The sequence below is a fragment of the Anguilla rostrata genome, chromosome 1, assembly GCF_018555375.3.
Source record: "Anguilla rostrata isolate EN2019 chromosome 1, ASM1855537v3, whole genome shotgun sequence".
NCBI classification, from domain to species: Eukaryota; Metazoa; Chordata; class Actinopteri; order Anguilliformes; family Anguillidae; genus Anguilla; species Anguilla rostrata.
This window is the reverse complement of record NC_057933.1, coordinates 63,251,780-63,265,597: the sequence shown is the minus strand read 5'-3', so window position 1 is coordinate 63,265,597 and position 13,818 is coordinate 63,251,780. Positions and strand designations below refer to the sequence as shown.

The 13,818-nt window shown below is 36.9% G+C and overlaps 2 protein-coding genes and 1 long non-coding RNA gene across 3 annotated transcripts in view; 1 reads left to right on the top strand and 2 right to left on the bottom strand.

Annotated features, from left to right (window-relative positions):
• The window catches only part of hoxa10b (homeobox A10b), a 6,094-nt gene extending 3,747 nt beyond the window's left edge, over positions 1 to 2,347 (bottom strand). Inside the window, exon 1 of the mRNA XM_064348623.1 lies at positions 1 to 2,347. This exon is cut by the window's left edge and continues 1,608 nt beyond it. The gene's annotated coding sequence lies outside the window, so the exon portion shown is untranslated.
• LOC135261965 (uncharacterized) overlaps positions 1 to 11,632 on the top strand; it is a 31,280-nt gene extending 19,648 nt beyond the window's left edge. The window contains exons 3-4 of the long non-coding RNA XR_010332065.1: positions 10,364 to 10,441; positions 10,826 to 11,632. This is a non-coding gene — a long non-coding RNA (uncharacterized LOC135261965). The remainder of the gene's footprint in view (positions 1 to 10,363; positions 10,442 to 10,825) is intronic.
• On the bottom strand, positions 3,894 to 6,245 carry hoxa11b (homeobox A11b). The gene is made up of 2 exons (XM_064348662.1): positions 5,431 to 6,245; positions 3,894 to 4,663 (listed from the first exon to the last, which is right to left on the bottom strand). Exons 1-2 carry the CDS (start codon positions 6,041 to 6,043, stop codon positions 4,431 to 4,433), a joined length of 846 nt encoding a protein of 281 aa, XP_064204732.1. The 5' UTR covers positions 6,044 to 6,245; the 3' UTR covers positions 3,894 to 4,430.
• Positions 11,633 to 13,818: the final 2,186 nt, after the last annotated feature.

Genomic DNA, 13,818 nt, shown 5'->3' with positions numbered 1-13,818 from the left:
TTAGCAGACCCTTTTATAACAGACTCATCAATAACATAGTGAATCAAGGAGATCTCACCTCTATATGCAACTTTATGGTTGCTACAGATAAAACGGAAAATATAATCAAAGTGGTAGAATATATAAACTGCGTGTGTAATGTAGATGTGAGTATAGGTTTAGGTTTAAAAAAAAATACATGTCATTCACCACTTATCCTCGTTTTATTTGTGAATATTCTAGATTTACAATGAATGTTCTTTGTACAAATTGGTTGTACTACTCAGTTTATCTCCGTAAGAATTATATTGCGGCACAGTACGAACCAGAAACTTCCACCAAAAACAGTTTTAACACTGAGTTACATGCAAACCTCTATAGCCACAATCGTACAGAAAATTATGAATTATTTTTATTTATTTATTTTTTGAAAACCTGTTTTAAAATGTCATGACAAAAGTGCATGTCCTTCATTTGAATGGCAAATATATAACTGGCTGATTTTCTATTCCCTCAAAAACGGGAAAAGAAAACCTCGGACTGTGAACAACAGTCCTTTCAATATCCTACCTAATCGGGTACAACATCAGCCCCTGCACTTTATAGAAGAGGAAAAATAGAAAATTTCTATTCTTTGGCTTTGGTCCTAATGGAAGCAGTCAAAACTAAATAATTCATAATAACAACTACTACAAAATCATTTAAATATATCAGACATTCAACGAACCTCACGATCAGGTGTCACGTAGCCTGACGTTAAAATGCAGATCCATCACATATCGAAGAAAGGAACACAGTTTGCTTAAAGTACATGCTTCTTCGCTGTAATCATTGTTATTTTTGGGAAGTACAAATATCTATTTACGTTAGATTGTATCACTTTTGAGAGGAAAAGCCACAGCTTTGCCAGCGATCATTTCTGTGCATCAGTGGGGCCATGTTTGGTCTTGATTCATTCTAAAATGTAGGCCTACTATCAATCGTACGCTTTTCTGCAAGATTGTATAAAGCAGTAGGTCGTACAGTAGTGTGTGATAAAAGAGCTTAACTGTATTAAAAGACTAAGCACTACTATATAACGAGAAAATGATATCTCGATTTTATTGCTGCTGTCTCAGAGTAAAAATACGCGAATCGTTTATTTACTTGGCATTGCAAGCACAAGCCTTGTTAATAGTAAGTAGGCCTACTTAACTAAGACATCATAAACAAAGCGTATGAAGCGGCGCACTTTACGTATTTTTGCAGACAACAATGATCTTCGTCAGTTCCGGCTTATAAATTTTCATTAATCTTTGGCGAGGCTATATAATAATAATAATAATAATAATAATAATAATAATAATGTGTGTGTATGCTTATTCCTATGGTTTTCTCAATTCTGTGTTATTTGAGCATAGCGGCAATCGTATGTTCTTGTCGTTATGTCCAATAACGTGCCATTTTACTACATCCAGCGGAGGCTTTTATTTTTACAGGAGACAAAGCCCACGGGTATGGTTATTCACCTTATTATCCCTTCCACGCTCTTCTCTCTCTCTCTCCGTCTCTCTCCCTGTCTCACACACACGCATGCACACACACACACTCTCTCTCACACACACACACACACACACACACACAAGCACGTTCCCTCTGATAGCAGCATTGTCATGCCAAAAGTTAGTCATTCATGTCATTCGTTGACGTTATGTCTGTCTATTTAAAATTAAGGTATGCGTTCAGGCCTGTAAATGCCGAAGGCTACATATTTCCGAAAATACCATATTAGTTAAATATATTCGTTTATAACGCTAAGCTTGGCGTTAGAAAACAATATATAGTAAGCTACGACTCCCTTTTTCTTCTTAAGGATCACTGCAATGTCGATTTGTATATTTTGACAGATTTTCTTATAAACATCTGGATCGTTCTCAGAATAGTAGCATACTGCAATACAACGAGTAGCATCGTGCCATTCAAAGATCTCAAAATGAAAGTCACGAAGAAAACATCTGCATACCTGTATTATGACACCACAAATTTATTTCTTCGGGTTTTATGCTGTGGTCTAGCCTATTTTACTCGCGAGGTTTAGCACAACACGGATTTCATTGTTTAGAGAGTTTCACAACCTTAAAGGAAAATTAACGTTCATATTCACTGAAACGAAAATATATGTAACATTCGATATAGAAAACTGTTTACCTTTATATCCATTTCCGTTACAGCATTGGCATAGGACTGACCGTTTTTGGTGCGTTAGAACGGATCCTGTATGCTTTTCGAGATCAACGGCAATGACATTGATCTAAAGAGCGCCGCCCAGTGGAAAAACATCCATTGGCTACTAATATTCCTGCAACTGCCGAACGCCGAAAGCACATCACAAGTGAAGCCAGGAAGACCAGTGGACAGAAGTTTTCAATGGTTCCAGTTGTCGTTCGCGACTCCTTAGTAACAGTTAATAACCTTGGTCTCAGACAGTTTATTGCACTGCACTCAAATTCTACAAATGCTCCAGACTCAGACAAGTTTTATGACTAAGTTGCTACAGCAACAGGGAGGATGTGCCATAATTAGCTCGGAATTCCGGAGACCGTCAAAGGATGCGCAAGGCAAGACCATCACACCGAGTAGCTACCATAAACCCTCATGTCTTCTTTTTTATCAGTTAGATTGTCACATATGTAAGTAGCTAATGTGATGGTGGTACTGGTAAATATATAACTATTCAGATAAAATAGATGTTCATGATAACTGAGGTTAATGCAATCAATTCGAGGTGAAAACTCATTACTTCGAAGTGTATGCTATATTTTGGTGACGTCAGCGAAATACTATATGTTCTTGCCACAAAGACTAGGATATGTTGTGCCTTAAATGCGTAACTTAATGTTCCAGGATAATTCTGCTTAGCTGCTTGATGGGTTCATCCTTAAAAATTTTAGTTATACGTCACGACCAGTTGGTACACCAAACCATGGGGCCTTCTCTCTCTGTCCGACGAATAAAGTGGAAGGCCTATACGAATCAAGAAGTTCAAAGGCAGCAAGTAGGAAAATAGATTTCATACCAGCGCTGCAATATAAGACGTGACAAAATGCTGGGCTAACAAGTTTGCCAAATTTTAGTCCATGCTATTGTATTCGTCTAGAGATGTTTCAAATAAAAATGGCAAATAAATAAAATTTTAAATAATTTGACCTCATTAAAACGATCTTACCAGTACCAGCGGAGCTAAACCACTCCAGTAGTTTAAGTAGACCTATCGAGCTGCGATATGTATTAGTCTAAATTAAGGACAAAGTAAACTGCAATTTTAACCAAACCAAAATCTTCGAATCTTAACCCCTTCCAACCCAGATCATTTGTGTATAAACGTGAAAGAATAGTTACTCTTTTGAAAATAAATGTCTTTCTTTTGGTTTTCTAAAACAATGAGAAATAGTGCCATTTTCATATTAACGTCAACTGTTGTATAACCAAGACTGTAGTGTAATGCTTCTAATGTTATTCAGGATTAAAATAATGCTGTATTAAAACATAACAGGGGGCTAATGAAAATAGGTGATTGAATTATAAAGCCAGGAAACCGTTGAAACTTTCTTATAAATAGCTCCTATGTGTTTGATGAAAATATTCAATTTCATGTTTCTATGCGAATGGTTGAATAATAATTTTGTGAAAGATTGCAATTACGGCATTTAAGCGCATTTCTTTTGACAACAATTCATGTCATTTCCAGTCAATTGTTTTTGCTAAACAAATGTAATGCTCCATTCAGTTACCAGCGAAAACCAGAATATTCTGTCAAAATTTGTATTGGTTCGTAGTATCATACTGTATTATAAGAAATATATTATTCTATATGTTACCATATGGACGCGTGTGTTGCAACAATAAACAACATAAACAAATCACAGCGACATCCATTTCTCTTGGCGGTGCAAACTTTACTTTATCTTTTAAGTGGTACAAGTTTGACACTTAACGATTGTGATGAATGCATAAACAGATGTAGCCCAATGTATCACGTATAACACTGTTGTATTCACGGCCTGTTTCCGTTTTGGTCACATCAAGATCAATAACCACAAAGACTAAAATGTACAAGATCATTTCCCCCGTAATTATTTTACCACAGCGTATAGATATTTAAAAATGTAGAATTTAAAACAACGTGTCTCTGATTACAAAATACATAGTCATTAACTCTGTCAGTTCGGTGAGTGTAATGGATATGCGAAAATGAGAGCTAAGCATCATGATATGTATGAAATACATAGAATATAATCGTGAAGTGAATAAAAGGGTCCAGTTGTTTTCATACATCACAATTTAGGCTACAAATTACGAGAGAACATCTTCAAAATGCTGGTCTTAGTCCGAAGACATTTGCAGCCTCGAACTTGAAATTAACCGCTCAGCCTCGGTATACAGGGTAGAGTACAAGTCCACGCCGTACAATCCTAAAGCAATGGATTCGTAGTGTAATACTGTAAGCGATCTCTGTTCAGTTTCTTTTCTTTCATTCTCCTGTTCTGAAACCAAATTTTCACTTGGCGGTCGGTTAGATTTAACATCCTCGACAGTTGCAAGCGTTTCTCTTTGTTAATGTACACACTGAAAAAGAACTCCCTCTCCAGTTCCCTGATCTGGTATTTAGTGTAGGGGCATCTCTTTTTACGCGTCCTCTGGCCACCTGAAAAACAGAGAAAACTATGAACAGCGACAATGAAAACATGGCAAAGTAAATTCATTGTGAATATAAGTTGGACACATCACTCTATAGAAATCACCGCTTATATATTAAACGATAATTCTACCGATTTTCTAAAATTTTTTTGCTGTCCGTAAAAAAAAAAAAAAAACAGGTAGGCCTAGTTAATATGAACATGAATGTGAATAAGGAACAGTAGCTGCATCGCTGATGATTTGATGAACAAATCGTAATCATAATTAAATAATTGGCCTATAACCTAATCAACCGCTGCAGACTTGAAATTAACATGCAGCTATTGGTTATAACAAAATAACGGTTTTGTTTTATAAATATTTTGGCCTATGATATAATGGCCACCTTCGTATAGAATACAGGCATATAAAATGACAATTCCTCTATTAAACACTGATTTACTTCGTGAAAAGAACAGTAAAGGGACAAATAACAGCTTTTCACAAAATAATAATAATCCTCACATTACAGAAATATGACATACAATTATTAATATAATGTATTTACAATAATACATTATCTTAAAAGTGCTGTGGAAAAAATTGCATGATTTTTTTCACGGCCAATTTCAAATGCAAGCACGTGATCCTGCAGTTTATAACAAAGTTTTGTTGGGTAAATCTACAGGCCCTCCATAAACCTTATATGCTTATAAAACAGCATATAAAATGTTTAACAGCGGCGCGCTAGATTGCAAACTTTCTCTCATAACTAGGGCGCGTCTTCATACGTACTGCTGCAGTTGGATTTCTCCTCATTGTTGCCGGAAGAGGATTCGGGACTGCTGCACTCCTCTCGCGGCTCTCTCCCGTCTGGCTCATGGCACGCTTCGGAGCCGGAGGCTGCGGCGGTAGGTAGTTTTGTGGTATTTCTGTCCACCGAGCAGTCGGTTGATGGATTTTCTGTGTTGCCGTATGCTGTCTCGAAAAACTGATCAAAGGCTTGGGGTAGCACCCCGTTCCTGCCCACGTTTCCGTAGAAATTAGGCGTGGAGTTGGAGCTGGAGTGGAAACCCACGGAGCTGTTTTTCGCGAACATTTCCCCTAAAGTGGTCGGACCAGACAGACAATCCCTGTGCACCATCTCCTCTGCTGAGTAGCAGTGGGACAAATTCCCTCTGTGGTGCCATTTACTGGATGTGTCAATGGCATAGTCCCTGAAGGTTACCTCTCTCACGGACTGAACCTGCGGCAGGTTAGAGGAGTATGAGTAGGTCATGGGGCGAGAAGACGGGGTCTGGGATAAAAAAGAAGGGAGGCTTGAGAAGTCTGTTCCCGAGACGTAGTACGTGCAACTGGGTAAATACATATTCGACCCAACGGGAACCCGCTCATCAAAATCCATCATTACTCTAGCTTGGGTTCGTCTCAATAACAGTCCTTTGCATGGTTCTCTCGCTCTGCTACTTCAGTCTCTTTGAAGCAGATCCGTGGAGCTGAAATTTTGAGACGTAGGCTGACGTGGAGATCCATCGCCGTCCATTCCAGAGAGGCGCCAAGTCATGTGACCGAGAGTAGAAATTGACATATTCTGAGCGAGTGCTATGTGACTACATTTTTGTAGGCTATGTGGAGAGGCTGAGTGTGTTGCTTATATAGGCTTGCTAATTCTGTTTTAATCGTTACATTGGCGTTGGCCTAATGAATACTTTTATTGATTTCCATATGCTGATCGACTGATTTCCATGAATGGAGGCGGAATACAAGTCAAAGTACCACCGACGCTGGTCACGTGCATCATTTGCGTACAATGGAAAATATTCTCTAAATGCCTACTTAATTCAATCCAAAGTAGGGTGGGCGTTTCAGATAGACTAAAGGTTCATTTCGACAGTGCAAATTTACTTTAATACTGTAAATGTTTTAGCATTGGATATTCAATTATTTAGTAACTTTAACAATAACAAACTGTTCAAGATGAGGATGTATGTGTGGTTAAAAGATTAATCACTGCAATACCGTAGCCTATATTCACTAGTTTATTAACATCCCGGGTTCACACGAAGCCTTAATATGCAAACCTCTTGTTCGTGTTAGGCCAAGCTTATTAAACAGGACACTACATATTTATTTGAAATAAACATTATTTTACTGGAAAAGATCACGTCTCTACCAAATTTAGACACTCGTACGTTATTGTATGTGTCTTGTGTTGGTCGTTTTTAAGCAATGACTGTGTGAAATTTACACCCTAACAATAGCCTTTGGTTATCAAGCTGACGATGTTTGGGGTCCATACTCGTTTCCATACTCATATTTTGTTATAAATAAGAAAGGTTCTTTGTTAAAAATGGCAATGGGCCTATATTCCATTATTGTCTTTGCTATTGCTTGTATACACACTTGCTCCGATTCTATTGATTCTTGCATTTTATTGCTGACACAGGAACAACGTACAGTCCATAGCCTACACATCCACAGACTATATTAAGACAATTTTCCAAACTATGTAGCGGAGATCATCACAAGATAAAACAATGGGTATGCTAGCTACTCACTCATAGTAAATAGCTACTACACGCAGAACTGTTTGGCCTAATCCTTCTATTAATACTTATACTACTGCTGCAGCTAATTATAGTAATAATAATTGAATAATAAATAAATTATTATTATTATTATAGTTTTCTGAAGACTTGAGGACCAGTAAACGAACAATTTCCTTTTTGTTGTATACAGGCCAAATGTCATATATAGGCAAATTATTTAATTAATTAATTAATTTTACAAATGCGTGCATTGATTGTGCCATGGCTATACATTGGCCAAGATTTAAAACCTTCCTGTCCAGCAGCAAGCAGAACCGCAGTATTGTTAATTTCATGCAAAATAGATTTGGGCCTAAGCAACAATATGTTCATTATTATACATATCAGTGTTTTTTAGTTTTAAACTGCAATGTTAATTTAAATGTCCCTAAAGTTATGCCACCATAATAGGGTTGAACATAGGAATGTGTTTATAAACGTGTCGTGTACGTCGATCAGGACTATCTGGTATTAGATTTCAGGATATTATAGTTGTGAATTTTCCATGGATCTGATATTTAACTAAATCATTGTTCTTGTATGTACGAATGTGGTAGAGCGAGCTCACTGCTGCAGGTTTGAATTACTGGAACTTGAGTCAAGTGAATGAGAAGCGTAAACAAAGATTAAAACCACAGGGTCTCTGCGTCCACTGCTGAGCCACGGTTAAATGATCAAGGCCTACTCGGCGCATAGACAAAGCAGATGGAATTGACTTGGGTAATACAACAGCGGGATTACAGTGCAATATTGTTAACTAGACGTTAAAATCTAGCCTACATCAAAGGCGGACGCGTTTTTTTTTAACAAAGTAATACCGGATCGACTGTCTTGTTAGGAGGTTGCGCATTAAAATAATTGAAATAACACAACTAAGTCACCATTTTCCCGGCCACAGGCTCCGCCTATGCGCGAATGCAGACAAATTCGTGCATTTGTATTCGGCTTTTAAGACATAATTGAATACAGGGTGTCTACGAAAAGCAAAAGCAGCTCGAGACAGACCTGTGGTTTTTATAGCGCTTTTGGCAGCCAGCATTGGCTTTTGTCGGCTCAGACATGACAGACTTGACCAAGCGCGATCAGGAGACGCCACCTACATGGAAATCGTGAACTCCAATGCATCCAACAGCGAGGATTCTACTCATTGTTGTCAGCTCCGCACAAATAAGCCTTAAAGGTTAAATACAACGCACCAGGTAATATTTCAAGAACCTCCATAAACAACAATACGTTATATCGATAGTCTGAATATGTTAAATAATACAATGGTTGCACAGAAACTTGTGTCAGAAGTATAACACAGTAAACTGTGCAGTGTTGATAGAACTGTAACACAGCACATGGTATTAAAATGGGTACTATATGTATTCTGCAAGAATTTAATATAACATAGAACATGTTACTATGTATGTGTAGGCCTAATTCTCGAATGCCATGCCTCCTAGTTTGACTTAGCATAGGTTAGGTCAGAGTAATGTTTATTGTGTGAACTGGACTTAATGTGTTTATGACTATGAATAACTGTTACAAAAAGATTAGCCTTATCGGACCTGTGTTTTGTAGTTGCTCCAATGACCTTCGGTATGCACTTATTGTGCGTCGCTTTGGATACAAGCGTCTGCCAAATAAATGTAATGTAATGAATGTGTAGCCTGTAAAAATAGCCTATTTTAATAGTTACATACAACGTCACGTATATATATATATATATATATATATATATATATATATAGTTCGGTATTTTCGTTATTTATGCTGTGCTTGTTTAGTAGTTTAAACTTTGTAATCTGTGCAAAGGCATTCTCAGAGCTTAATCCACGGACAGACTTCAAGTTCGGAGTGGGAGAAGGTCACCGACGCTAACACAGTCACTAGGCTACCGAGCCACTACTACGGCTGATGTTTTACATATTACTAATTCGTCTTAAACACTTGTAAATTGGTCTGGGGGAACACACTATCCATAACATGTTTATAATTCTGAATCTGAAGAAGAGAGCAATTCTATAAGGTGGGCCTATTGAAATGCATTAGAATTACGTTTGTTTTTAACTTTTTCTTTTGAACGTGATGAAACAGAATGGCATCGTATGCTTTGGCATTCTAGTTTTTCACAAAATAATTCGTTTGAAAATCCCGTCTGTTAAATGTGAAATTTGATCATCACAGCTGGCAAAGAACTAAAGAGTGTTGAAAGTAACTACTCTGAAAGGCTTATGCTATAGAAAAACGTTAGGTTTAAGTTTTATTTCTAAAATAAAATATTGATAGGCTATTCACAAACTGCTTCTGTTCAAATCAAAAATATAGATTTGTGTTGTTTTTACCTGAGTGTGATATCATGATCTATAATCTATATATAATACACAGCCAATCCATTGTATACACATTGAATATTAATACAAGCATTCAGTTGGGCAATATATGTAGCCGTTGTCCTGGCATAAATTAAATAGACAAGAATACTTCAAATTAAAATATGCAACAGACTTCATTTCCTATTCAGAATTACAGACAATGTGATTTTAAAAATGTTGTAGCCTATTTAAACAATATAATCTGGAAATAGTAGCCTAAGTGCAATTTCTGTCTTACAATGTTATTTCAGATTGATATAAATCTGGTACGTAGTGTGCTGTGACAAAATCTCGCCTGCATGTGTCATTAAGTGTTTTCCGCATTTACACACATAGGTAGGCTACATATCTTAGTAATACAATACTACTTGCATGTTCAGTAAAAACACAACAAACGTAGCCTATCAATACATCCAAGCTCTCATATGCTTCTTTAGCTACTGTTGCGAACAACAGTCCGTTCTCAATGTAATATGAAAACAGGCCTTGGTTTAACAAGGTAAAACGAGCTTGAGATAGAACCCAAACGTTGAACAGTCTGCCATTTAAAATGGCAAATCCAACACCTTTGATGATGTTGTGCATTTTAGAGAGCAGAAACCATAGGCTATACACCTTTAAACGTGTTTTGTCCATTGGTGGTTGGTTTAACTATTTTATTTGATCGCCCTAGAAGACGAGCCTTCTGCCCACACAATTTTTGTTTTAATTTGAGTGATAATAATTGTTGTTGTTGTTGTTTTGTTGTATTATCATCATTATTGCTATTGTATCTTATAGCCTAGCTACTTTGTACGTGAGCGCGCGCTGAACAACGGTGAAACGTCATGTCCTTGATGATATCAACAACTATGGAAAGTAAGTGCTCTAAAAAATGTATACTTAATACATCCTAGTCTTTCATAACGTTTCAAGTAAAATACCGATGTAAACTAAATAGCACATTGATGTAGCAACTGCCCAATACGTTTTGATCAGTCGTCTTTCGGAAGTTGAACTTTGTATTGAGCTTTGACCGACATTGCTTTTGAACTTGAATGTTATTCTTACTACGCGATTGTGTAGCAGGCATACACCTTATTAAATCCACTGTGCATTTGGGAAAGAATGCGGGAAAGGGTTACTTATGTCAGGAACCTAACCTTTATGCACTTATTTTTACTCTATGTGGTCATTTACAGGTTGGGCGCTGTTCTGATGACATGTCCTGTATACTGCTCCTAAGTTTGTCGTTTTCCGCAGGTGAATGACGACACGGCAGATAAACGACACAACACCATGTTCAAAATTGATGAATAAAGTAAAATATATATATATATCACTTGAAGAAAAATGATGAAACTCCTTGGGTACCAGAGACTTGTTCGATTTACCCCCGAACAGTGGACAATGATGATAAGTCCAAAGTCACGACCGAGACCTCTTATCTCGGATATCACCATGACGTCTTTTCTATATCCATCGTGATGTTTGCAGCCGTCTTGAAAACGAGTCATTCATGTTTGTTTCACTAAATTTCATCAGACGAGTGGAGTGGACTTCTTTTAGTTAGCCTACCCGTTGACCCTGGGATTTTGGACACCAAATGACTGACTGCTTTTACACAAAATAAACAACTGGATTGGTGCTGCAGAACATCTGAAATTGCACTTCAGTATTTGGGGTTTCGCACAGGACATTTCACATTACCCCCCAAACCTCGCTAATGTTAAATGTAACCTCTTCAGGGATACAGATTAATAGTTAAGACCTGAAGTGCCCTTTGAGACCGCAGGGACATATCCATACAGACGGTACAAGTCTTCCATTACCTTTAGCAGTCTGGCTTCACGATCTTTTTATTATTGTTATTATTGTTATTATTATTATTGTTGTTGTTGTTGTTGTTTTTGCCTATTAGTTTTACTCTAAGATTTTCCATTTCTTAATTGAAACGAAAACGAAATTATCTTTATTCCTATCCAAAACTTCAGAAAAGACCGTGTGCTGCCAGTGATTCATGATGTTGCCATTCTGGTAAATTAAATTTTACAGAGATTTTTAAGATGATTTTTACCATATTTTATTCCTGGATTTAGTTTTTATTTTGTGTAATGTGAGGCTACGACCTATAAATTTTAAGCCGTTATCACGAAAGGAGATTACGGACCTGTATATATATATATACATATACATATATATATATATATATATATATATATATATATATATATATACATATATACATACATACATACACACACACAGACAGACAGACAGACATTGCATACACTATGGAACAGCAGAAAAAAAACCCACATCAGTTACTCGTTGGGGCCATGTAAGAGATCCCAGAACACAAATTTATTCAGAACACATTCAGATCCAAAATCATAAATATTTCGAACCGGTCAAAAAAATCTACCAAACTATTTTAATGGACCCTATCCATTTAAGTGACCAAATAATTACACCGAATCTGGTAGTCTAAAATCGTTTTCCAGTAAAACAGTAATTTATTAGTCGTCTCACAATTCTGTGAATCTTACTATTATTATTATTATTATTATTGTTGTTTTGTTATTGTTGTTATTATTATTATTATTACTGTTATGGGTCTGTAATTGAAGTTATATCTATCTTTTAAAAAACTGATTTAATTGAAATAAAGGAACTGCATACAGATTGGTGACCTCTCATATCGTACATTTAGACACCGTACGATATGCATTGCGTTAAGTGTAGGACACTACACAATTGATATATGTATATATATATATATATATATATACATATATTAGGTCTCATCTATCCATGGCAAGCATTGCTTTCTACCCATCAAACGCTAGATCAAGTTAGTTTACAGCGGAAAACAGAGTAAGAGACAGATCAGGGCAAGGTCACAAATATTTAGCTCGAAAACGAAAAGCGCGAATCTCATATTTATTTTGTCCAGCGGCGGTGTAAAACGGCAAGTAGTAGCCTACCTTTGTCACTGAAAAAGACTCGAGCTCCAGGCTGAACTTGCTGGAAAAAAACAACGTAGGCCTACTGTGAAAAGAATGTTTTCATACCCTCAAAATAACTTCTTTCACATAGGGAATATGAGTTCTGTGATTGATGATATTTGTGAGCTTTTTATTTTCCAGCATGATGGAAATATTTATATATTGGATGCATATTCTACGCGTTGTTCACAATATACGGCTGCTGCAGGCTTTTTATTTTGTGTTGGCCACCTACTCCATCGCACTTGGAGTTCTTGGCTCGATAATAGGCCATCGTTTGCTACCGTATTTGAGCTGCCTTTACAGATATAGCCAGTTGGTGGCAGTAAAACGCCACTAAAATGTGGAGTAATACTTATTTTTGTGCGAGCACCGCGTTTGACTCCCGTCCGGGTCCTCCATCATCTCTACCCACAATTTACCTCTCTCCATCGAAGCAAGCGGATGAACCGTGGTTAGGCCATAAGATGTTGTGAGGGGAGTGGGCCACTTCGTTAAAAAAAAGTGTAGAAATTGTGCACGTAGCCGTTGGAAAATAGCACAAAGGAAATTGCCATTTTAGATTGTTTTATCGTAGTATTCAAATTTTCTTCAGCAGAAGAACACATGACATTATTGTTTTGTAAACTAAAGACAATTTTCTTATAATATAGAACAAGCAGTGTTCCAACTGGGCAATCACTCCCTTACCTAAACAGACTTTCATAAAATACGCTTACGTGGCACATTCACTTATTGTAAGCCTACAGTATTTGCCTGTACTCACATTAATAATAATAAATGATAGCCTATTTAAACGCATTTCTCCACTGGAAAATGTAAGACAAAACTCACGATTCTCAGTGACCAATGTTGATGAAAGCAGCTTATGAAAAAGCTCCAGCTAAATGCGTGTAGTACAATAATGCAAGCCTTACATAGATCGAGGGTTATACACAAGGGAATGTACTGCAAGAAGACGTTCTAAGGCTATCATTTACTGCTTTAAATGCAGAAGGCTACCTAGTAAAAGAAGAATCAAATCATTCGCATAAATCTAAGCAAATATGTTGCACATTAGAGATATGAATGTACCAGTGCAAATATTGCAATGCTCAATTATGAAAATTATTCTATCTGATAACAGCCTACACCATTCCCACAATGCGCCACGTTATCGATTAACTGCTCACATAGAGCGCATTCAGTTAAAATAAATTCGGCCATTTTGACACGGTGCGTTTTCAATCTTATTTGGTCGAAATGATC